The sequence below is a fragment of the Helicoverpa zea genome, chromosome 29 (genome assembly GCF_022581195.2).
Source record: "Helicoverpa zea isolate HzStark_Cry1AcR chromosome 29, ilHelZeax1.1, whole genome shotgun sequence".
Classification (NCBI taxonomy): domain Eukaryota; kingdom Metazoa; phylum Arthropoda; class Insecta; order Lepidoptera; family Noctuidae; genus Helicoverpa; species Helicoverpa zea.
Window position 1 is genome coordinate 2633154 of NC_061480.1, and position 25514 is coordinate 2658667.

The 25514-nt window shown below is 39.8% G+C and overlaps 1 protein-coding gene and 1 long non-coding RNA gene across 4 annotated transcripts; one reads left to right on the forward strand and one right to left on the reverse strand.

The window, feature by feature from the left end:
• Nucleotides 1-103: 103 nt before the first annotated feature.
• Nucleotides 104-23593, forward strand: LOC124644128 (translation initiation factor eIF-2B subunit beta). 2 transcript variants are annotated; one of them, XM_047183359.1, is made up of 11 exons: nt 104-284; nt 1136-1222; nt 1856-1988; nt 2801-2920; nt 3567-3743; nt 10308-10403; nt 19743-19841; nt 20359-20418; nt 20546-20586; nt 21216-21308; nt 22054-23593. In XM_047183359.1, exons 1-11 carry the CDS (start codon nt 199-201, stop codon nt 22124-22126), a joined length of 1065 nt encoding a protein of 354 aa, XP_047039315.1. In that variant the 5' UTR covers nt 104-198; the 3' UTR covers nt 22127-23593. The 2 variants fall into 2 exon arrangements, with proteins under 2 accessions (XP_047039315.1, XP_047039314.1); XM_047183358.1 differs by lacking the exon at nt 20546-20586 and having other exon boundaries at nt 20359-20459.
• Nucleotides 7922-9527, reverse strand: LOC124644129. 2 transcript variants are annotated; one of them, XR_006986011.1, is made up of 3 exons: nt 8581-9522; nt 8290-8503; nt 7922-8172 (listed from the first exon to the last, which is right to left on the reverse strand). It is a non-coding gene; the product is annotated as an uncharacterized LOC124644129 (long non-coding RNA). The 2 variants fall into 2 exon arrangements; XR_006986010.1 differs by having other exon boundaries at nt 8290-9527.
• Nucleotides 23594-25514: the final 1921 nt, after the last annotated feature.

Here is a 25514-nt window from a genome sequence, read left to right on the forward strand (position 1 = left end):
TAATAAACTTTTAATATGGAATGCCGTCATCACATTTTTTTTGACATATGACAAGTACATTTGACAACGTCAAAGTGAGGTTATGTTGTCAAATTTGTGAACTACTTATATTATTTATAGCGTTATTTTTCTGTATTATTGCATGAATTTACATTAAAACTTTAATAAAAGTAGTACTTAACAGTGCAGTTAGTCAAAATGACCCCATCAAAATGCCCTGTGAAGGAATTAGACGAGAAATACGTCAAGTTAATTGGCAAATTCGTCTCTGACATTAGAAATGGGTATGTTGTATTATCATTCTATTTTTACAAAAATATTGGAATTAAACCCATCTTATCAATTAAAATCTCTTCTAAAAGCTAGTTAGTTTATAGTAGAATTCTCATAAAGTTAAAGTTTGCAATATTTGTGTCAGAAACTCGAAATATACTAAGTTTTTTCAAATGTCTCGTATTGCATCAGATTTCAACTATTCAATGTGTCAACAAGCTAATACCTACTCTATACCATACTATAGATAACATTGTTATATTCTTATAAGTAAACATATGTATTTATACATTCTATAAATTATTATGTTCCATATGGCTAATAAGGCTAAATTGAAACAAACTTAAGGGCCAAACTGAACGGATTTGATAAATTCTTTCACTGTTGGAAAGCTACACTATCCCTGAGTAACAGTAAAGTAGGCTATGATATCCCAGAACGGGCAATCGTTCCCACAGGACGCAGGTAAACCTGCGAGAAACAGTTACTCAATCGTAAAATAAATATTTATTAATATTCAAATTCATATTTTTTATTTGCATTCCACAATGTATAAAGTAGGTGTTACAATTTGGCTTAGAGCTAGGTACAATTGTGGACCCTAAAATAATAATTATTCAATCTATAGAAAAAAATATATAAAAATCCAACAATTGACCATTACCATAATATTTAAAAGCATTATCCAATCAAAAGCTAGCCGTCTCATTGAACATCTATTTATACCATTTGATTATAATATTTACCTAGAAATGGAATACTTCTTACTATAAATTCAAATATTTTATTTCGGAATTCTCAATATGCATAGTGTGTGGTGTTAATAAACACAAAAGTTATTAAAAATATCTATAATTTTCAGGAAGTTACGAGGCACAAATAACATTGCTTTGGCAATGGTCACTTTATTGGAGACTATTATAACAGATTCTCAGAATGCTACAGCATTGTAAGTATTTCAACAGTCTATCTGTCTTATTTCTATGTCATCATCAGCTTCTGCCAAGCCTTTTCCAACCATTTTGGGGTCGGCTTTCAGTTTAACCGGATGCAGCTGAATGTGTGCCATCATAAGCTATTAACATAAGCTATATTAGAAATTAGAAGTATAAAGCTGAAGCTATTTCTCAGAACCTGGTCCTTGTTCTCATCAATATTACAAAAGGACAGTACCCCTAAAATGCCCGCCTTTCACCACTGTCTAGTGCTAAGGGTGGGAAGAAGAAGCTGTGAACAAACTTTCCAGCAACACAGCTGTCTATTACAGTATACAGCATGCAAGCAGTTAGACTGGGAGTCAACCCCAATATAGTTGAGAAAAGGCTAGATCTCTGTCACCAATTTAATTTGATTTTAATTTTATTTAATTGACTAAGCCTACATTTCTATAGTTTATTTTTATTGGTAATTTTTATTGTTTTTATTTTAATAGATTGCAAACATTGTTATATGTGTCAATTTAAATTTAATTAACAATATTGTAACAATATGGGTTATGATTACCTGAAATAAATGTATTTTATTTTTTTATTTAAAGACCTACAAAACTTTGGCATACTATCATCATTTTTGTCCATTCCAGTGAACTCTGTGGCACAGTCCGTGCAGTTGGACGTCACGTATCTTCAGCATTACCACATGAGCTGGTTGCCGCTAATGTGGCCCGGAGAGTGTTGAGAGCTATCCGGGATGAGAACAGGGCTCATGCTAATCAGGTGGGGCTATATATTTCCTTATGTACACTATGTACACTATGTATTCTTATGTATGCTCTAAGAACTCCCCTATGTATTTCCTTATAATATGTACACTCTATGAATTCCCCTATGTATTACCTGATGAACGCTATATGTACTCCCCTATGTATTTCCCTATGTACACTCTATGTACTCCCCTATGTTTTTCCTTATGTACACTCTATATAGTCACCTATTTATTTCCTTATGTACATTATGTACTTCCCTATGTACACTCTATGTACTCCCCTATGTTTTTCCTTATGTACACTCTATGTACTCCCCTATGTACATTCAGTCACCTATGTATTTCCTTATGTACATTATGTACTTCCCTATGTACACTCTATGTACTCCCCTATGTCTTTCCTTATGTAGACTCTATGTACTCCCCTATGTGCACTCTATGTAGTCACCTATATATTTCCTTATGTACATTATGTACTTCCCTATGTACATTCTATGTACTCCCATATATATTTCCTTATGTACGCTCTATGTACTCCCCTATGTATTTCCTTATGTACACTCTATGTACTCCCCTATGTACACTCTATGTACTCCCCTATGTACACTCTATGTACTCCCCTATGTACACTCTATGTACTCCCCTATGTACACTCTATGTACTCCCCTATGTACACTCTATGTACTCCCATATGTATTTAATTATGTACACTCTATGAACAAAAATATTGTACCAAACAAAATACAATAAAATGAAGTGAACAAAATTTATACTAAAATAAAATACTATAATATTCTTTAAAAGTCTTTTTAAAACATTACAGAGTATAGAAGGATCTGGGGAGAGTCTCCAACGCCTGGTGCTGGCCGCTGGCTCCCGTCGTGCCACCCTGGGTGCTGCACAGCATGACTTGAGGGAACCATTGAGAGACCATATTGCTGAGGTAAGGTATTCATATATTGTGGTATACTTTGATTACTTTGATGTGGTGGTAAAGACGAAATGTGTAAATTATTGTGTTGGAAAAACGTCTACTATATTGTTTTTATTTATTTATTTATACAAAAACATCATCACTATCATTACATGTTTCCCTAATTCAATAGTGTGGTACAAAATTATAATATTGTCATTGGCAAACTACCATCATTGTGATTTTGGGAACTCATTCATTGTGATTTTATATGGGCACAGACAAAAACAGACACAAATAGCAATCGTTATTATTATTTGTAATATGTACATCTTTTTTGCGTGGCAACCTAGCTCTTAGCCTCTTGAACAAATGAATCGATTTGTATATTTTTTGAATTAAAACTGTTTATCGCAATTAGTTGAAGTTTCATGTTATGAATTATGGAATCAGGCGCTACTTTGCGGAAATCCATGACCATGTGAGAGTAGTACTGCCAGTTTTTGGCCTGCTTTCTGAGGAATAATCTTCCAGCATCTAGATAAAAGTAATCTACCTACGATTCCGATGTCTAAGCTATATCACTGCCAAGTTTTATCCAAATCCATTGAGCCCTTCATACCACACAAACACCTGTAAAGTGTGATATTAACAACTTATTTTTCTCCCATCACAGCTCCGAGGTGAAATAGAATCCAGCATATCGTCAATCTGCAGCCAAGCTCGAGAGCACGTCCACGCAGACGAGCTGATCCTGACTTGCGGAGGCAGCGTGGTGGCTGAGCGGTTCCTCAGGGCTGCAGCACCCAGGAACTACAAGCTCATACTGGCCACAGGGCCCGACACCACACAGGTAGACTAGGCGTTTCACTGTTTGGCTAGCCATTTACAATTTGGCTAGGCGTTTTATTGTCAGGCTAGCCGTTTAATAGGGTATTTTTTTTACGATTGCAAAAATTATCAAATGACCCCTCCCGCTGTGAGTTAGCAGCGGTGAGGGAGTGTCAGACTTACTGACTAAACACCGTCGTGTTCCGTCGTAGGCCGCCTATGTACCAGCGCCGCGGTAATGAGCGCGAATAATACCGCAGCCCCGATTTAATAGGGTCTCGGAATAGGATTACAATCTGCCTAGTCATTTAACACTCTGCCTAGTCGTTTTACAATAATTGTAAATTGTTGTCCAATAATTGGACTAGCCACTTAAATATTTGGCTAGTATTACCGACAGTGTTCTTGAAACCGAGCTACAGTCACGTCTGTTGGCGTTTTATAATCTGGCTAGCCGTTTCCAAAGTGACTTTAGACCAGAATCCAAACACGCTGAGTGGCTACTGGGTACACTACACAGGTGATATTTAGTTAGGCATTTTATCATCTGCCTAGACGCAGGGTCTTGGTATAGGATCCAGTCACGTTAGGATGGTATTTTACGATCTGTCTAGCCGTTCGACAATTTTACAATTGGGCTAGACATTTACCCTATAGTTGATCCTGAAATACGGAACCAGCCTAGTGTTCCTCGCTGCCCCGGGCCCATCACCATGCCGTTGTACGAATTGGCTAGGCTTTTTACAATCTGCCTAGCTGTTTTACAATCTGTCTAGCGGTTTTACAATCTGTCTAGCCGTTTATAAAGCGTCTTCGAACCAGGCTCCAGTCTCACTAGAATAGCGTTTTTCAATTTTGCCTAGCTGTCTTAGTATCTGGCAACCCTTTTTACACGGTATCTTGGAGCCTAGATACAATCACGCTTGGATGGTCTTTCACTATCTGTCTATTCGTTTTATATTCATATTTATTTACATACCATAATGTTACAAGGGGCTTAAAGCTAGGTACATAATTATGGACCCTGTTAGGGCAAGTTTAATTACATACAATGTAGATACAATAGTAGATAAATGTTTTTTTTTTAAACCATTATTTTGTTAGTTATTCATTCGACTATCTTTATTTCGTCAAGGTATTCTTTAACGCTATAGTAGCATTTGCTTAGGAGAAGTTTTTTCATCATCATCATCATCATCATCAGCCTATCGCAGTCCACTGCTGGACATAGGCCTCTCCAAGTGCACGCCACTGAGATCGATTTGTTTGCAAATATTGTGTCTTTTTTTCATTTCTTAGTGTTTAAGGTAGTTTATTGCAGTGGCGAGGCGTCCTTATAAGCCGATTCCCATCGGCTTCCCTTTCGAATTTCAAGAAAGAAGCATAGGTATAAGTTATAATATAGGTATAGGTATAATTAATATAATCATTTAAACCACACAATTTAAATATGTAGGTATAACAAAACGCCTACCACCGTAAAAAAATTGTCTATAAATTACTTGAAACATTTTGCTCCTACTAAACAAGCCGCGGCTTCCTCCTCCACAAGCGCGGATCCAGCCCTCAAAAAAGGTTGTGGTCACAGCTACTAGAAAATCGGAACTAGAAGCGGCTACTAGAAAAGTAAAAGTCGGAGCATAAACATGCTCATTAAAAATTATGCAAGTCGTTTATGAACTTTTGAATGAAATTATTTCCTTTTTTCTGAGCATCAGGACTTTGGCATTAGGAATGAAAATAAACTTAGGAGGAAGTTGGACCCTTTGATAAAAAAAAATTGTTTCGATCCAAACCTATTTCAATCAATAACTTCTAGTAGCCAGTAAGCCAATATAGGGAGGGTTTGACGCATTTGGTGCACTTCTCAACTACCAGTGGCGGCATAGCATCGGGTGGCAACCCGGGCTGCAACCTATTGAGCACCCCAAAAAAAAAAACGACAAAATAAAATTACGAACCAATCTAATAATGCTAAAAAAAACGTTTTTTTTTTTTAATATATCTCAACTCATATTATGCTCACTATCAGTTTCGTCTCTAGCTTATGTACCGGGTGCAATCATTACTAAAGCACCCCTATGTATGGAAAGATTGTGAGTAGTTTTGTTTTTTGCGCGAGCGTAGCAAGCCGGAACATTTATTAGATTTCGTCGTAGTTACCAAGTTATAAAACCAAAAGCAAAGACGTGGTACAAAACCGTATAAATTTGCGCGAGCGTAGCGAGCGCAAAATTTTGGAGTCTTGGGACACGAAATCACAGAAACAAGTAAAAAACATCCACTGCTAAGTGAAAAAACCGCGAGCGTAGCGAGCGCGAGATTTTTTGAGTTTTGGTACTGTTTTGTACAAAAAAATGTAAAATAGTGACTATTGTAAATAATAATAATTTTATTGTAATAGACAGCTGTGTTGCTTGTTAACCAGAAAGTCCTGAAAGAGGGCGTTATGGGGGTGCTATCTTTTTCTACTTTCAATTTTAACTTAAACTAATCTAACGTTTTCGACATTGGACACTTAAACCAACGCAAAGGGAAAAAGCCGCGAGCGTAGCGAGCGCGTTTTTTTTTGAGTTTTGGGACACAAAAGTACCTCAAAAACTAAAGCTGTAAGAAAAAAAATATGGTGATCTCGAATTAGTAAACAACAGTCATAAAATTAAATGCAACAAAAAAAAGTATTATTTTGTTCCCTAGTGTTATCATCAGCCTATCGATTTAAAAAAACCGTAAAAGTGTGATGTCATAAGTCTAGGTAATAAGGTTGTGGGCATGCCCATCGTGCCCACAACGGTGGATCCGCCCTTGCTCCTCCATACAAAACTACGCTTGCGTGACGTCATCCACGCCGCGCCGCGCGATGTTCGCGGCATATGGGCGAGCGGTAAGCCGGCTCACGTAGCGGGTTCCAGCCAATCAAAACTCGCGAGTGAACGAGAAAGAACGCGTCAAGAGTAGAGTAGCTATATCTGTGTACGCGCGAGTGACAGCGCTTAACTTAAACTCTCAAATATGTAAACAAACAAATCAGACAAATTCACTCTCATTCTTCTTATTTTGTTTTAGATAATACCATTAACAATTTGTTCTTTGTACTACTTAATTGAATTTATTAGTGTGTGTATCATTTAGAAATAACATAGTTCGTGTGTGTACAATATTTTATGTTAGTTTAAGTGTTTTAGTTACATTATGTTAACATAGATGGCGTTGTGCATTTTTATGCAAATCCTGAATCGCGGTGTTAAGATTCTCCGCGATTTAATGACCCTACTTGGGAATTGAAAAGGAGAATGCCCGTTTTGTTAGGAGATTTGGGCCCCCAGAAAAAAATTGCGTGCCATGGTGGTTTTAACTTTATTTTGAAGAACGACAATTACCTTTTCAGACCCTGAAAACAATTTATAATTTTTTACCCTAGTTTCCGAGAATTATTGATTTTTTTCTGATGAAGAATTGAGGTTATTAGACAATATTTTTTCAAAAACAATTTGCGTTAAAACAATAAAATATTTTTAGTATTAATATTGATTCCCAAATGAAATAAAAACATCAGATATCATCTTTTCTTGCTAAATAATATGTTAAACTGTTTATCTTGCAGTCAGCGGAAGTAGGTTTTGCTGGCACCAGTAGAAATAAATATACTTAGGGCTAAATTGGTTGGAGGAGCATGTGGCTACGTTACAACAACCACAAGGAGATATCTTAAGTTAAGCTACTTGGTCAGATTGCACTTGGGTGACCATCCATTACAAACTTCAGCTGGGTGGCTGCTAGTACTTACATTTAAACTGCTGATTCTGGGTGCATTATTTATACTTGTTATGAGTAGCTAGAATCCAGCAAGTGTGACAACCACTTACCAGGAGGTAACATGTTATAACCCAGTGTATCGGGTATGGAGGTCAGATGGGCAATCACTCTTTGAGCAATACTGTATTCAGCTGCATCGGTTAGACTAAAAGCCGACCCCAAGATTGTTGGCAAACTGGTAGGTACCTAGTATATACGAGTATGTATGACATATATGACAGCATCTCCTGCAAGCGACATAGTAAAATCACTGCCCTGCTACTTAGTAAGATCGCTGTGCCATCTATGATTAGTTGTAGTTTATTTTAGAAAGGGCTTAATTATAAAGGAGTTTAAAATATAGTAAATGCTATACAGATGTTTAATAAGAAAAAACACAACCAATTAAAATAATAGACATTTATTCTTCAAGGAATATGTTGTCTAGAAATTGTGCTGGAGCGCTTATATCATTAAAGCGGTGGCAGTGGTGGTGGTACAGGAATCATCATATCTGTAATTATGTTTCCATCCATGATACCAGTCTCCGGTGCAGACTCCACAGTGTGTTGGCTACTGCCAGCAACGGGTTGCCTCCGGACTTGTCTTGATGCAGCCGCCCAACAAGGAACACAAACTCGTTCCAAATGCAACACCTAATAACAAAAATATTATATTTAGATACTTGATATTCATTAATATTTAATTAGTTCAACACACACATACATATGCATTCATACATTAAGTTTAAATAAATAAGAATAAACACTTACGTGATGTACTGGTGTCCATCTTAGTATAACATTCCTTTGAGGAACTATCTTGACTGACTCTATGAGTTCTGCGACTTGCTGTTGACAAGCCACATGCGTAGCATATGTTTAGGTGTCCACGAGCAGGGGATACAAGTGACAGATTTGAGTTAGATGCTGTCTGGTTTTGTAATAATACAAAACATTTCACACACAGGATATCATCAGAAGATATCTGGAAAAAATGACAAAATAAAATGTAAGGTAGTTTAGAGACGTGTGAAATCCACAAACATAATAAAACAAACTTACCAATGTAGGTGTTTAGAAGGATAAGCATTGGTTCATCTATTTCTTCAATTTAACGTCTACGAAGATTAGGCCCTATACGTAAAGAGAAATTAACACACTGGCGAGACAAAGAGTAGTTTACTCGACTTCTACCAGGTGCAGACATTTTTCCGGAGTAAAACAACAATATCACTAAAAACAAGAGTCCAATGCTCACGAGTCAATGTGCTCACTTATCATTAAGAAAAGAGTCCAATATCTAAAAAAAACCACTGGAGGCACGAAAACGATTAGCTCGACAGTTTTTACGCAAATTGTAACTATCAGAAGCAAATACGGAGGAATAAATTCAACTCTACGCATAACAACCGGCACGAAAACAATTTGAATGACGTATTGATTTGACAGATAGACTCGCGTTCCGAGTAGATGTTACCATGTTAAATATTTTGTTAATCGATTTTCTAAATCGATTTGTTATAAATAATATCATTTACTAATTATTGTGTTATTGTTGTATTCCATGTATGGTGTTAGGTGTAACCGTTTTATAGATATAGTTCAGTGGTGACTTTTGTTAGTGTTGATATTTTATTGTTTGTGCAACAGTTATAAACAGTTTTTCTTTCTTCTTTTCTTGTTTACTATTTACGAGTGCATACTTAATATACATACTTGTACATTTTGATATAAGAGAAAAATGCTATATATTATATCGATATTTTCAATCGATCACCTCGTTCATTTAAATGAGATAGTCTGTCGTCTACCTGGCAACATTCACGTTAAGTTTTAATGGCGGAACTAGCTTAGATTCAATAAAATAAATATTAATTATGTTTTTCAATGCTAGGGTACAAGAAATTCTGAAAAAAAATAGTTAGTTTTATAAAATTAGGACTTGATTTTTAATAATAAAATATTCTTGACACTCTATCACAAATAAGGGGCCCAACGGGTGGCAATGTCCTTTTTGTGTTCACCAAGTACATAATTTTGATTAAGTAGTTGGCAGTATCATTACTTCCTACTTATCCCCGCAATCGCACTGTGACCTGGTACTCAGTACAAGTACAGTGTGTGTAGTGAAAAAAATAGAGGTTAGGTTAGACAGTTTGCATCAGGTTTCTTTTTAGTGTACCTACTTTTAAAACTTAACTAGGATAGCATTTATCGCATTAGACTGTTTTCCGATCAGACAGATTATTTACTTTAGGAAGGAACTTATTTTTCAAGGTTAAGTTTTGAGAATAAAAACGTGTTATAAAACTCGGGCACGCCGCTCGGGTGAATTACCCACCAATAATATATGTCAATATTAAAATTTCTAACGTCCTGACGGATTTATGAAACACATACCTACGATAACAATGGCTAACAGGCCGTTGTAAATTAAATACTTAAAAGGTATTGTTTCTAGTGCCAACTTTTCTCAGATTCTAGTAGTTAATATACCTAACTAAAGATAATAAAGTTTTATAGATATTAATAATCTGCCGAATTCCTCGAGAAAACATGTTCAAACTATCGGTCTCTCAGTCAGTGCTAAAAGGTGGACTGAGAAATTACCTCCATTACCTCTCCCCCCCATCCCTGAGTACCTCCCCCCCCCCAGTTTTTTTTTGCTGCGGCTTCCCTATTTCATTAAACCACCCTTCGCCACTGGTTTATTGTATATTTTTTTACGATCTGTCTAGCCACTTCATCATCTGGCTAGCTGTTCTAACGTAAAATGTTGTATATTACAGAGTCACGCGATGGCGAATCGTCTGAGTGCGGCCGGAGTGCCCGTCACTGTGATCGGCTCCGAAGCTATATATGCTGTCATGTCCAGAGTTAATAAGGTTAGTAATTTATTTACAATATATTATAAAAATACTTGTGAACCCGCATCCCATGGACACTACTGCCCGTACCGGGATAAAATATAGCCTATGTTACTCGGGAAGAGTGTAGTTTCCGAACACTTAATTTTTTGAATCGGTTCAGTAATTTTGGAGCCTCTAGTAGGGTACAAACAAACAATTTTCTCCTGTTTATTATTTTAGAGTTCAGTATAGATTATAAAGATTTCTTTTTATTTTTTGTTGCGCTAAAAGGCACCGAACAGGCAGCAGTTCCCATGGGACGCGGGTGAAACCACGGGAAAATGGCTAGCATTGAAGAAAACGACGTGTTTGTTTATTTGACTTGTAATGGTACTGAATGTATTCAAAGAGAACACAAAGTCACAAATAAAATACATGAAATTTAAAACACTTGGTGGCGCTGGGTGTACCACTTACATTTATTACCCACTTCCTATTACTCTCCCTATAGGGATAAAATATAGCTATGTTACTTGCTTTCTAAGTGTATCTTTTTCAACTAAACAAAACTACAAAGTCTTTATAATGTTAGGATAGAATAGATGATACATCCTTAAGAGCGCTATTACAAAATCGAATCGCTCAGGTTTAGGTAAATTAGACGATAGCCGGCAGCACTTGCGCGCGTGTGCGTCTAGTGAAATACGCAACGCACACCTGCGGACCGCTACGCGGCACAAACAAACTTGAGACTTTGCCACTTTTATTTTCGAAATAGTTTATTGGTTTTATATTTTATGAAATATTATTTGTACCGATGAATTTTATAACCTAGAATAGCTCGATTGAGTTACAATAAACAAATAACCGTTTACAATTTTTAAATTATTTAATCGACAACCAAACTTTTCACCATGTTTATCAATTAGGTATAAGTAATTGATTTATAAAAAACTAATAATTCGTCTTCCATGTATTGTATCTTCATTTTCCTGCAACAATGAAAACTAGGAATGTAAATAGTTTATTAAAACAAATATGTCTGTTGCGAGTGACAAAAAATACTTACCATATTATTTGTACTGGTATCCGATTGAGTTTGATAATCTGAATTAAATATGCTTTCATTATCCTGCAAGAATCAAAGATATCCAATAATATTATTATGCAACAGCGAAACTAACGACGATGACATTTACGTACATATTTCTATATAACCAACATCAAAAAAAGAGAACCCAATCTATAACATTTTCGCATTAGAATATCATGGGCTAATACTTATGTATATTACATTTCAATCAGATCATTATAACTAATAAATAAAATAAAAACTCACTAGTATCAAAACGTGTTAGATGCGTAGGTTGCGCTATATTTTTCGAACTCCGGCGAGTTTACGCGACGCAACAGCGAGCGATACGTCCCTACTCGGTAAGCGCTTGGCGCTGACTAAAGTTGAACATTTTTTCGGTATGGCATCTCGCAGTTCAGCCTAGGAGGCCGTGTACTGCTTAACCGGACTTTTCCCTGTGGATGCCTAGAATTTAAGGCCTCCAGCCAGGGGCACAAAAGTTGAACACCGCGCGTCACAAGATTTATATTGATTCTTTGCATTGCAAACAAAAATTATTTTAAAATATTGTTTTACTTTTAAATAGGCCATTTTTTTTTCAAGCTTTATAACAATACCACCTTAATTATTAAATATTTTTTATTTGAATTTGGATTATACTTTCATAGATAAAAAATATAGTTTTGTACGGAAAATTGTCAGTAACTCTCAGTTTTATAGAATTATTTTTGGTGTATTACTGTATGAATTGTAATAAATTGGTTTAAGCAAGCACAAGTACAAGATATATGTTAACGATGGAATTAGTTTTTGTTATTTTATCTTTTGTATTTTTTACCCTTTGATTTTTGTTGTAATATTTTTAATTTCATTAAACTAATAAATTGACCAACGAGGGCGAGGCTCGTACGCATTCCGAACTCCTTGCAGTACTGGCTACAACTAGCTGTTTACTTTTTAGTTCGTCTTTTGTTTCTGTTTGGAGTTGTCATCGCGCCGTCTCGCAGCGAGCCGCCCTCTCGTTTTTCTTGATTTCTTTAACTAGTTGTTTTCATTTTAAGGCCGGGTTTTCCCTCTTTCCCGGTGTTTACCGCAAACTATTGATACAGTCCACCTCCCACCGAGCACATCCGTTGGTCCTTCGAGCCGGATCGTTCCAGCAACTCGGATGTTTCGCACACCGCCAACTGAGAAAAACAACATGGTGAACACGCGAAGCGCGGCGCGCCGGGAACAAGAGGCTGAAAAACCTACGCCTACTAATATAAAGAAGTCCGAGGCTAGCAGAAGACCATTGGTAACATCTCCTTCTGCGAGGTCCTCGGTGAAGGCGAGGAGGGCACGATTGATACTCGAGGCGGCGGAACAAATGGCGCTTCTGAAAATGGAACTCATTGAAAAGAAGCTGGCTGCCGACCTGGCGAAGCTGGACAGCTGCGGCTCGCAGTCGCTAGCTGATGGTGAAACTGGTGAAGAGGAAAATGCGTCTCGGATCGAGGAGTGGGTGAAGACACAGCGCGTCACTAGCTGTCACGACGATGCGCCGTGTCCGGCACAACGGCAAGACGCTGTCTTGCAGCAATTGGATAACGCCGGCCCATCTCAGCTCGGGAACGTGCAACCAAACCAGAGCGGTACTGACGACGGCACTATGCACATGATGGCATGTGCGCTTAAGGACCTCGCCGTCGCCACCGCAACCACCAACGCCAACCAGGCAGAACCTAAGTTGCTTAACCGACTGTCTATGCCAAAAGACTTACCGAAGTTTGACAGTGACCCGCTTGTTTGGCTACAGTTTAAGCAAGCGTATGAAGAGTCTTCTCAAGTCTGCAAGTTTAGCGACCGAGAAAACTTATGTGACGTCACTGCGTGCGGACAACCGCATCATCGCCTGCTGCACTACGTGCCGACCGCTACCGCCGAAGAGGTCGTCGCCCCAAGCACGGCGACACAATCTGGTAGTGAACCAATTGATGTGGTAACTCACGTTAACACCAACCACAACGAATGGTCAGTGAGGTTGAAAGTGGTTCCCGTACTTATTCACGGACCTAATGGTGCATTCCGTGCAAGTACACTTCTTGACGACGGTTTCAACGTCTCAATGATCAGCGCGTCGTTGGCTGCGCGCGCCGGTCTGCGCGGGCGTACACAAACCATGCGAGTTCGTGGCGCATGGGACAAGAACGAGCTAGTGTGTGCGGCAGAACTAGTGGACTTAATCGTTTCTAATAAACTCGGTGAAAAGTTTAATATAAGTGCGCGTAGTGTCAACAAACTGCGCTTGCCAGAACAAGGGTCATTGAACTTTAAGTGCGAGGCGAGACCTATGACCACTTACGCGATATTAAAGACGATCTGTATTTTGCGTCGCTAAAACCCGACTTACTGATAGGGCAAGATAATTACCATTTATTATTTCCTTTAGAGACACTAGTAGGCAAGCCAGGCGAGCCGTGCGCCACCCGCACACCATTGGGTTGGTGCCTGCACGGCAGAGTACCGGGTACTCAAACTGAGCACACAACGTTGTGTATGTCGGTCGTCGCTACTGCCGATGTCTCCGCGACCAACGAGCTGCATGACGACGTGCGACGTTCCTTCACGCTGGAGCCAATGGGTACCTCACCATCAAATCATCAGCTGTCGGCTAATGACCTCGTCGACCCTACGAGTGCTACGAGCAGCACTACGCCCGTAGCGGACAACACCAGTGCTACGCCGCTGCCGTCGATGTCGCTCAACCAAACTATTGTGAACAGAAATGGTTATAGAGAACTCGAGATGCATGTATTCTGTGACGCGTCTGTCAAGGCATTCTGCGCTGTGGCTTATTGGAGATGGATTGATCACGACGATAACATACGTGTGGCATTCATTGCTAGCAAATGCAGAGTTGCGGGGAATAAACCGATTACAGTACCGCGTCTCGAACTACAGGCCGCTGTGTTAGCATCTAGACTCCCGGAGACTATTACCAACGAGCACAAGATGAAAGCTGTAAGGAGAGTATTTTGGAGTGACTCTAGGACGGTACTCCACTGGATAAAAAATAACGCTCGTAATTACAAGATGTACATTGCCAATAGATTGGGAGAAATTGACGAGTTAACTCGAATACATGAATGGCGCTATGTACCGACTAAGCTAAATATAGCAGATATAGCCACACGAGAAAACTACGATTGTTCGGTGTTACAAGATGAGTGGCTACAGGGACCTACCTTCTTGTATAAGCATCCGGAATATTGGCCGTTAGATGTTGTTGAACCTGCGAACAAAGAGTTATTAGAATGTGTAACAGTAATTGATAACACCATAGAAAGCTGTACCTTACCTGTACCTGAACCTTCACGCTTCTCTTCATGGCTACGCTTGCTACGAACAACAAGTCCAGTACTTACCTTCGTTGATAACATTACCAAGGCCATCAATAAGAGAAAACAGATAGCTTCCACCTGTAATCTGAATGATGACGTGATGGACAGGGCTGAACGCTTACTAATAAAGCACTCACAAGCTTTATCATTTGGAAAAGAGATTAAGCTACTTCAAGCGTCTACGGCACTACCTACTTCGAGTAAGCTGCTTATCTTATCTCCGTACCTAGATGAGCACGGAGTCCTGCGATGTGGAGGCCGCATCAATGCTGCTCCTGAAATAACTCCAGACGTTAAGCAACCTGTTATACTAGATGGTCGCAGTCACATTACTCAGCTGATTGTGAAGCATTATCACCAAAGAGCTTTCCACGGCCACCAGGAGATGGTAGTTAATGAGCTGAAACAGAAGTACTGGATTGTACGTATTAGACCTACTGTTAAGCATGTTATCGCAAAATGCATGCTGTGCAAAATCAGGCGTGTACAGCCTCGACCTCCTCGAATGGGAGACTTACCTGAGGGACGATTGGTGCATCATCAGCGTCCCTTTACCCACACTGGAGTGGACCTGTTCGGACCTATGGAAGTGACCATAGGACGCCGCCGAGAAAAAAGGTACGGCGTGTTGTTTACCTGTCTCACTGTGAGGGCTATACATGTTGAGCTCGTAGGAAGCCTTACTACCGATGACGTCATAATGGCTCTCCGACGAATGGCAGCCAGACGCGGGTGGCCGCGACACCTTTACTCGGATAATGGTACTAATCTGAGAGGCGCCGACAAGGAGTTGAAGAAGTGTGTCTCCGAATTGGATGAGAAACTCTTAGCTGACGGAGTACAGAGTTACAGCATGACCACTACATGGACGTTTCCCCCCCCTGCCAGCCCACATTGGGATGGGGCATGGGAGCGACTCATCCGCTGCGTGAAAAACGCACTGAAGGTCGTGCTGAAAGAGCGAGCACCTCGAGATGCTGTTCTACAAACTCTCATGACAGAGGTTGAAGTGATGGTAAATAGTCGGCCCCTCACCCATGTGAGCGTTGAGCCGAACACTGACGAGACATTAACACCCAACCATTTCCTCCTTGGCTCATCCTCAAACCTACCGACTATGGGCATCTTTGATGAGTCAGATACATACTTGCGCAAACAGTGGAGGATTGCTCAGCAGCTGGCTGACTCATTCTGGCGACGGTGGGTGAAGGAGGTGCTGCCGGACATGCGTCCGTGAAAGAAGTGGCAGCAGGAGCAGAGGCCCTTACAAGTGGGTGACCTCGTTTTAATTGTCGATCCCGCATCCCCACGAAACGTTTGGCCACGCGGCATAATTCGAAGAGTGATGCCAGGCCAAGACGGCCGCATCAGAGTCGCCGAGGTGCAAACAAAGTCGGGCATATTGCGACGACCGGTAGCACGAGTTGTGTATATAGCTATCGGGAATGAGTGCTGACGCACTGGGGTGGGGGATGTTAACAATGGAATTAGTTTTTGTTATTTTATCTTTTGTATTTTTTACCCTTTGATTTTTGTTGTAATATTTTTAATTTCATTAAACTAATAAATTGACCAACGAGGGTGAGGCTCGTACGCATTCCGAACTCCTTGCAGTACTGGCTGCAACTAGCTGTTTACTTTTAGTTCGTCTTTTGTTTCTGTTTGGAGTTGTCATCGCGCCGTCTCGCAGCGAGCCGCCCTCTCGTTTTTCTTGATTTCTTTAACTAGTTGTTTTCATTTTAAGGCCGGGTTTTCCCTCTTTCCCGGTGTTTACCGCAAACTATTGATACAGTCCACCTCCCACCGAGCACAATATAGTTGTATCTTGAACATTTTTATAAATGGTTAAATTGCTATATCCTCGTAGTACTGAAGCATCAAAAGATTCCCAAAAGCAACATTTTATGAAACATCCTTTGCAGAGACAAAGATTTTACTGATGTACGTGGACAAATTAAAATATTTATTTAAAACAGACCCAAGATAAATGATCAAACTTTCTTAATCTTATTTTAGTTTTTTTTTTTTGTGACTATATCCAAAGCATAATGACGCATCAAAACTCGTATAAAACTCGAAAATTTGTGATAGCCCTCTTAAAAACTTTCTTACTAACAATAATACACTTCTGGACACATCTATTGGCCCACCTTAGAGTTTAGGTTTCGATGGCTCCTTCCGAAATATAATTGCTAGATTGAACAAAAACTGTTGATGCAGTTTTAAACCTGATACATTTTACCTTCTTTTTCGATCGTATTGTTTTAAATTTGAATTCAGAATACCATACGACATGGAGCTACGCCTAACAAGTCGGATATGTGCCTCGTTAAAGGCAATTGATTTTTGAATAAAAAACATGTTTTATCAAATAAAGGTTTAATTTAATAACGTGTGTTGCCTCCATGGGCATCTACCACAGCTCTCATACGATTAGGCATAGAGTTTATCAACCGCTCTATGAAGTTTTGAGGGATCATCTCCCATTCCTCTTCTATGGCAGTTTTCAACTCCTGCATCGTCTGGGCAACTGGCTGACGAGCCCTAACACGTCTTTTTAGCTCGTCCCACATGTGCTCAATGGTGTTCATGTCTGGGCTTCTGGCTGGCCAGTCCATAACTGTGATATTCACATCCCGAAGATATTCCCTGACGATGCCGGCCGCATGGGCTCTTGCATTATCATGCATAAAAAGGAAATTTGGGCCCACATAGTCCGCGTATGGTATCACGTGAGGTCCTAAGCACTCACGAATGTACCTTTCAGCATTTAATGTTGGCAGCCGTGGTCCTGTAACAACCTCAAGTTGAGTTTTGCCGCTCGCGGATATACCGCCCCAGACAGTCCTTGAGCCACCGCCATAAGCAACCCTCTCTTCAAAGCAGCATTGTGCGAAACGCTCTCCCTTACGTCGGTAGACCTTCTTCCTTCCATCATTGCCATGTAACACAATTTTAGACTCATCAGAAAAGATTACACGGCTCCAATCCTGCTGTGTCCAATTTTAATGACTGCGTGCGAAATGAAGGCGCGCTGTTCGGTGGGCTCTCGTTAGTTTGGGCCCATTAGCTGGCTTGTGTGGTACCACAACGTGTTCTTTTAAACTTCTCCGAATAGTTCGAGCACTCACAGATACCTCATGGAAGTCGCGAAGTTGTTTTTGTATCTCAATGGAGGTAAGGTGACGATTTCTCAAACTGGTCGTCACGATGAATCGATCCTGCCTTTCAGTTGTGACCCGACATCGTGGCCTTCCTTGGTGACGAACAAAGCCGCCAGTCTCTAGGTACCTCCGATATCAGATCAGATGGATCCGATCAGATGGTGTCCCGCCGGCGTGACGGGACAAAGAAGAGTATCATCATCATCACGCTACTTAAAGAGACCGACCCTGACGACGTGCGGACGTTTGTGGCGAAGGACCTGAGCAAGCTCCCTCCCGTGACATTCGACCACGTCGACGTTACGTGCCTGCTGAAAGACATAGTCTTTCTTAAGGCTAGCTTAGCGGATGTGCAGAAGCAGCTGAATGCATCCCAAAATACCGTCGCCAGTTTGCGCAGCGAAGTTAACGAGTTGCGTAAATCGGTAACGGTAACTAGGTCACCTGTGGATGCATCGTGCAACGTGAACACGCGGCGCGGAGCGTGCCTCGATGTATCGGGTGCAAGTTTCGCGTCAGCAGTTTTGTCACCATCGCCGCTGTCACCGCCGAATGCTGAGTCGGCACAGTGCGCGCCTCGTGCGCCCCGCTGCCCCGCTCCCGTCCCTGCGGCTCCTCCGCTCGCCGCCGCGACACCGCTCGATCAGCTGCTCGTTTCTGCAGCCTCGGCGAAACCTAACGGTGTTCGTCGAGAATATGCCAGCGTCGTTGGAAGCACAATTGGTGCAAAAATGAAGCCCGTGCCCGTAAAGGGACCGGATCGGGCTGATGACGATGGGTTCGTGATGGTGCAAAGGAGGAAGCGCCGTCAGCGAACCAACAAGAACCGCTGTGGCGCGGCTCCAAAACACAAAAGCCAAACACAAAAATCCGTGCCGCTAAGCCGAACACCCCGGTGTATATCTCCCGCCTACACTACACCACTAAGGCGGAGGACATCGTGGAGTACGTGCGTCAGAAGCTGAAGTACGCCCCGAGAGTGCAGCTGCTGGAGTCGCGCCATAACGCCAATTTCAAGGCGTTTGTGGTGCGAGTGCCGACGTGTCTCCTGCACCTCGTGTTGGACGAGAACTTCTGGCCACAGGACGTGGTTTTCCGTCGCTTCCGCGGACAAGTGCCACAGAACCGCACGGAGTGACATAGTGCGTAGTGAAGTGTTACTAACATAGATTTAAGTTTTTTATATACTAACAGTGTTGTATAATATATTATGTATGTTAGTCTTTAAGGTATATATCTATGGGCCTATGCAGCCTGAGAATAAAGAGATTTGATTTGATTTGATAAACTTTTCGGACCGCAGATCGACTTAAATTAAGTTGAGCACTCACGTTTCTTTGGCTGTGTCCAGCCTGAATAAGTGCCACAGCTTGGGCGGCGACTTCAGGTGAAGTATCCATAGATTATTGAGAGAACCTCACCTTAACGTTAAGAATAAGTAATGTTTGTTGCAAAACCAAAGATATCAATCACTTTTTCAAGAATAAGTAACCAAGTAAACCAATAAAACCAAGTTTTCTTAGTAATCGATTGTTTGATATCAACAAGCGGGCTCCAAATTGTCTCTTGTTTCTTTGAATTCTGTATTCGAAATTCAAAAAAAGACTATTGAATGAAATTGTGAATGTGCAAGGATCAAAACTGCATAAAAACCTTTTGCTCGACCTAATATAAAAATTTAGCTAGGACCAAACGAAACTGAAAATACAAGGTGGGCCAATAGATGTGTCCAGAAGTGTATAATATATTACAGGTGATAATAAGCGTGAAGGCGGCGCTGAGCGGCGGCGCGGTGTTCGTGGCGCCCGGCATGCACGCCGTCACGCAGGCCGCCAAGCACTTCAGTGTGCCCGTACGTACTTATATTTAATACATTTTATTTAGTTTTTAAATAATGCATTTTTTACCAGCTTGCTCTGGTATGGCAGTAGAGGCTTTACGCTCTTTCTGACGGAACTATACTTCAAGTTGTCATTTTTAAACAGCTGAGATGATATTGATGAAGTATATAGCAAAGAATCACTTCTGGCCAATCAAAATGAATTTGAAACTTTATTGAAAAAACCGCATACAAATCAGTTCATCCATTTATGAGCTACGTTGCCAGACACACATACTCATAGCAGTCAAACTTGTGGTCAAAAAAGAATATTCAAATAAGAATTAATCTGAATGGAAATAATTTCTGGGAACTTTTTGTTATAAACAAAGTATGTAATTAAAAATACGTTTATTTCGGTACTTATTATAACCAATATCGCTAAGATCACGCCTCATGTTGAATGTTAAATTAAGTACCGATCTTTTACTTTTATATGTTTTTCATTTTCATTCCTTTTAACTAATACAATATCCCTACAACATTCCAGGTGCTAGCCCTAGCTCCGCTATACAAGCTGTACCCGGGGCACGGGAACTACGCCACCATGGTCAACGGGCTAGCAGCGCCACACACTGCCATCTCTTATGAGTAAGTTAATTAATATAATATTACAGGTATTAGCTTTAGATCCCTTATACAAGCTGTACCCGGGGCACGGGAACTACGCCACCATGGTCAACGGGCTAGCAGCGCCACACACTGCCATCTCTTATGAGTACTTTTATATTCATATATATAGAAGGATTTTCTAGCGGTTTTATCTGATTCCTGAGGGTACTCTGAGCAGCCGGATAAAGGTAACCTACCTATACATATTCGTGGCACTGATGTATGCTATACTAGCCGTTTTCCCGCGATTACACTCTCGTCTAATAGGAACTACTGCTCGTACCGGGATAAAATATAGCCAATGTTACTTGGGAGGAATGTAGCTATCCAACAGTGAAATAATTTTTCAAATCGGTTGTTTCAGTGCCTTTTTGTAACCTACAAACAAAAGACTGTTTCCTCTTCATTATATACCTGGGTGACATGGTTTTGTAACCTACAAACAAAAGACTGTTTCCTCTTCATTATATACCTGGGTGACATGGTTTTGGCTATGTTCTATCCGGGTACGACAAGTAGTATCCAAGGTGAAACTGCAGAAAACATCTCGTTTATTTATATAGACAATACCTTCCACCGGCGCTTTCACCCGCTTCCTAAAGGAACCACTTCCACCCGGTTAATTTTTTTTATAATAAGTAGCCTTCCTTGATTGTCATCTAATCTGGTTTCAGATTATAAGTGCGTTAAATATTTATATATACCAAGTTAAATATGATTGTATTTATTTCACAGTCGTCCGGAGACAGCGAGCGCGAATGTGCACGTGTTCGCGCCGCAATACGACTTCGCGCCGCCTGACCACGTCACGTTGTTCATTACTAATTTGTAAGTGTTTCTATATTATTATACCTACATCATCATCATCATCAAAGTCGTTCCCCCCTAGATTGGGGATCGTGACCATCATTGGTCTCTGTCAGCAATGAGGTTGGGCTGGGATAATTTAGTCCAGGTGCTCCTATCAGCAGCAGTGTGATACCTACACTAATATAATAAAGAGGAGGCATTTTTTCTTTCTTTGTATCCAAAACTACGAATGTAAGTTGAGAAATTCTTTCACTGTGGAGAAACTACACTTTCTCGGGGAAGAAGTTTCTCGGAGAGACGGGTAATACCGTCAGTCTACTCTACTGTACGAAGAGCTCGTAAGTAACAGACGCACAAATCGATCGATCATAAGGTGACCATCTTACCATGACGAGTTCTCCCGGTCCCGGGTCCCGGCTGTCATTTGAACATCTTTGGCAGTTGTTACCGATAGTGAGAAGTCAGAAAATCAGACAAGCAGTCTGAGTAACTGGCATGGGGTTGCTAGTAACTCGATCATCTCCCGAGTCTTTTCCCAACTACCGAAATAGTATCTGACCTCCTCGACACAGTTACCCGGCAACCCAACGCCCAATACCCCTTTGGTTAGACTGGTGTCAGACTTACTGGCTTCTAACCACCCGTAACGACTGCCAAAGATGCTCAAATGACAGCCGGGACTTACAGTTTATAGAGCCTTTCGAAATAATGTTTGCCATTTTATTACATAGCCATTATTAATATATTCTTATTTTCTTTTCAGAGGCGGCAGCTCACCATCGTACATGTATCGGATGGTTTCCGAACTCTATGATCCGAACGACAACTGTTTGTAAATATATTTTAAAAAATCTTTCTACTAGGGATGTCTGCTTTAACTCTACAGAAAATAAAATAAAAAACCTGCCAAGTGCAAGACGGACTCGCCCATGAAGGGTTTTGTACTATTAATATCTATAAAAAATATTGTGTCCTGTATTTTTTTTATTTTACCACAGTAAATACATGAAAAAATGTATATAATTGATCAGAACAAAACCTATTTCTAACGAAATCTCTTTTCAGAAGACCCATATTACACATTATGTAAATTTTTTGTTCAGTATTACGTAAGTACGGAACCCATTGTGCGTCTAATTCGCAATTGGCCAGTTTTTTCGCTTTCTCAGCTATTTTTTCCGTTAGGTCAAAGCAGACTCCCACTTCGTATAAGTTAGGTCATCTTCGGGAAAGATCGTCAAACTTCGGATGATTTCGGGAACTGTGAAATAGGTGTTCCGAAATATAACTCCTTATGAGCATGACCAGTAATATTTGACTGCTGCGTCTCAATTAATTAATTAATATAATCTAAGAGATTATTTTCGGAAAACACTGTAAATTGCTCTTCGGTGTATTTTTTTTCTAATTCTATTGACGTATTGATATTGTGTAGTGGAGAGATCACGGACTGTCAAACGCAGTTTATAGGCTGTTCCCAATTTTCGATCTATCTTTTTTATGTGGCTAATGTCAAAATTCTATAGTAATCGGCACGAATCTTGAGCTCTGACCTACATCTGCGCAGAAGTGATTTATTAGCAAAGAACCAATCCCGATTGACGGCTATGACGCGATGCACTGCAGGCCAATCACCGCTTTAGCCCGCCCGCGCCTCACGCAATACCACCAAAGGGACACAATAAATTCCTTCTGCGCAGGTGAAGGTCAGCGCTCAAGATTCGTGCCGATGACTATATCTCTAGTAAGCAAAGAAATAGTTGATAGGATTATTGGGAGCGGCTGTAGGTCGGTTTCCAATGAGATGGTAGGACGATCAGAGTTCAGCATTCGTTCTATGGTGATGACCATTGATATTGCGTTTACAACGCTGGGTAGTAGATAATTTTACTGACAATCTATTTTAAAATTCAAACTTTTATAAGTACCTCTATGTGTTTCTAATAAAAAAAATGAAATAGTCAAATAGTTTAGTTCTCGCCAAACATTTTGTCGTCCTGTTTTTGACATCGTTTAGCGAGAACTTATACCGTCGTACCACAAAAACGTCTAAACATCTGTTGAACACTTGTCTTTAAAAAATGACAGATTATGATGTTGGAATAAGGGCCATTTTGCAGCCACATTTTTTTAGACAAGTGTTCAACAGATGTTTAAGTTTTTGTAGTAGACCATTGATGTTTAGAAGTTCTATAATATGCTGAATGATAATGCTGGCTCAATGTTTAAATTGTAAGTAGAATTGTCTAAATTATACACTTCCGATGTAAATAAATTGTATAATAAAAGAATTTTATACAAAACTTGTTTCTGTTTTTATTTAAGCTGTCTTTTTTACTAATTTTATTTATTGTCGGCTAAGCATGTTTTCTTCTTACTCACTCTTCTGTCTGCATAAATCTATACTAATATTATAAAGCTGGAGAGTTTGTTTGTTTGTTTGAACGCGCTAATCTCAGGAACTACTGGTCCGATTTGAAAATTTCTTTCAGTGTTAGATAGCCCATTTATCGAGGAAGGCTATAGGCTACTTTTTATCCCGGTACGGGAAGTAGTTCCCACGGGATGCGGGTGAAACCGCTGGCAGAAGCTAGTAGGTAATATTCTTTCTAGCCAAGTTTACTTTCACACAATCCATTCATCATGTCACCTTCCACTATATATCCGTCCGCGGACAACAGCTAGTAATGAATTCACTTGCTTGCATTGTAACAGTAGACTTAGAACTAAGTACATCAATGTGTACAAAGCTGTGTCGACGGCGCTCGTTGTTCCACGCGCTCCTCAAAGAGTCACCAAGGCCCAGTGGGGTAGGTAAAGCTTGTCGGGGCTGCGGGATTGTTCGCGCGATTTACCGCGGCGCTGGTACATAAAGGGCTTAAGAAGGAACATGGTGGGTTTTAGTCAGTAAGAGTCTGACACTTCCTCCTCTCTGAACAGTCTGAACCCACAGCGGGAGAGGTTATTTGATGATTTCTCAATTTAAAAAAAGGTGTAAATAAGTACATTAAATAGAAATGTCGTGACTATTAGATATTAAATACTTTTGTATTTAATAATATTTTGTCATTCACGAGGCGGAATAGCCATAAATGCGTTTGTCTACAGAGGTTTCATAAAAAATTGGCGTCAAAGCTGAGAACTACCTATTTATCCTGATTTTTATTCACATTACATGGTCACCCTTAATGGCGACGTCCTAAGGAAAATGGAAAAGATGATTTTTTATCAGATATTGAATACATACAATTTTCATTTGTGCATGTATATTTAGTAGAAATGTATACTAAATGTTAGTGTCTTTATTTTTTTAATTCCATTCCAATTTCAGGTAACCCAAGCATTTTCTCATTTCAGAAACGTCAGGATTGAGGAGCCACTTAAAATACGTATTTTTACAAAATTCACACAGTTTTACTACTTTGTTTATGTACTACAAATTCAGACACACTTACTACTAAATGTTTATGGAGTGTAATTTGAATTTGCCACTTACGATTCATGGGAATTCACACTTTCATTGTATGGGTTAAGGTGCCACATTCAAAGTATTGTATCTTCTTAAATATTAAAGGTACTGGAATTAAATTTTTAGTACGCATTGCGCTCAATTACTACTAAATCATACAAAATTTTCAAGAATTTACATCGTATACTTTCTGTGTTCCAACGTGGCTCCTCAGTCCAAATATTTAGATTGAGGAGCCACCTTTGTGTTCATATAACTTTTGAACTATTATACTACAAATTCCAAGATTGAGCCTACAATACTTTTTAACTTACTACTAAATAAGTACAAAATTTCATTAAGATACAAAAAGTGGCTCCTCAATCCTGATGGACATTCTCTCCCGGGTCTAAGCTACCTTCCCTCTAATTTTCACCTTTATCGGTCCAACCGTTTACGCGTGACCAAGGGATATAGAGGTTCATTTCTATGTATATAGTGTATTATATAGCTTGACTACCTACCGGTTTAAACTATGGGCCCTATTCTCCTAAGTTAATAATGTCAAAATTGAATAGAAATCGAATCGCAATATGATCGCAATAGCAGTTTTAACCATCGGGCTTATTGCATTTTCATTGATTTTTAGCCCCATTTTATTTTCAAACGGAGTTTTTAAATAAAAGTTGTAACAAATTGTTTATCTTTAGTTACTACCCAAATGGTGAATATACCCCCCAGAAATATGGATATGCTTCGTAACCAAGCTTAAATGA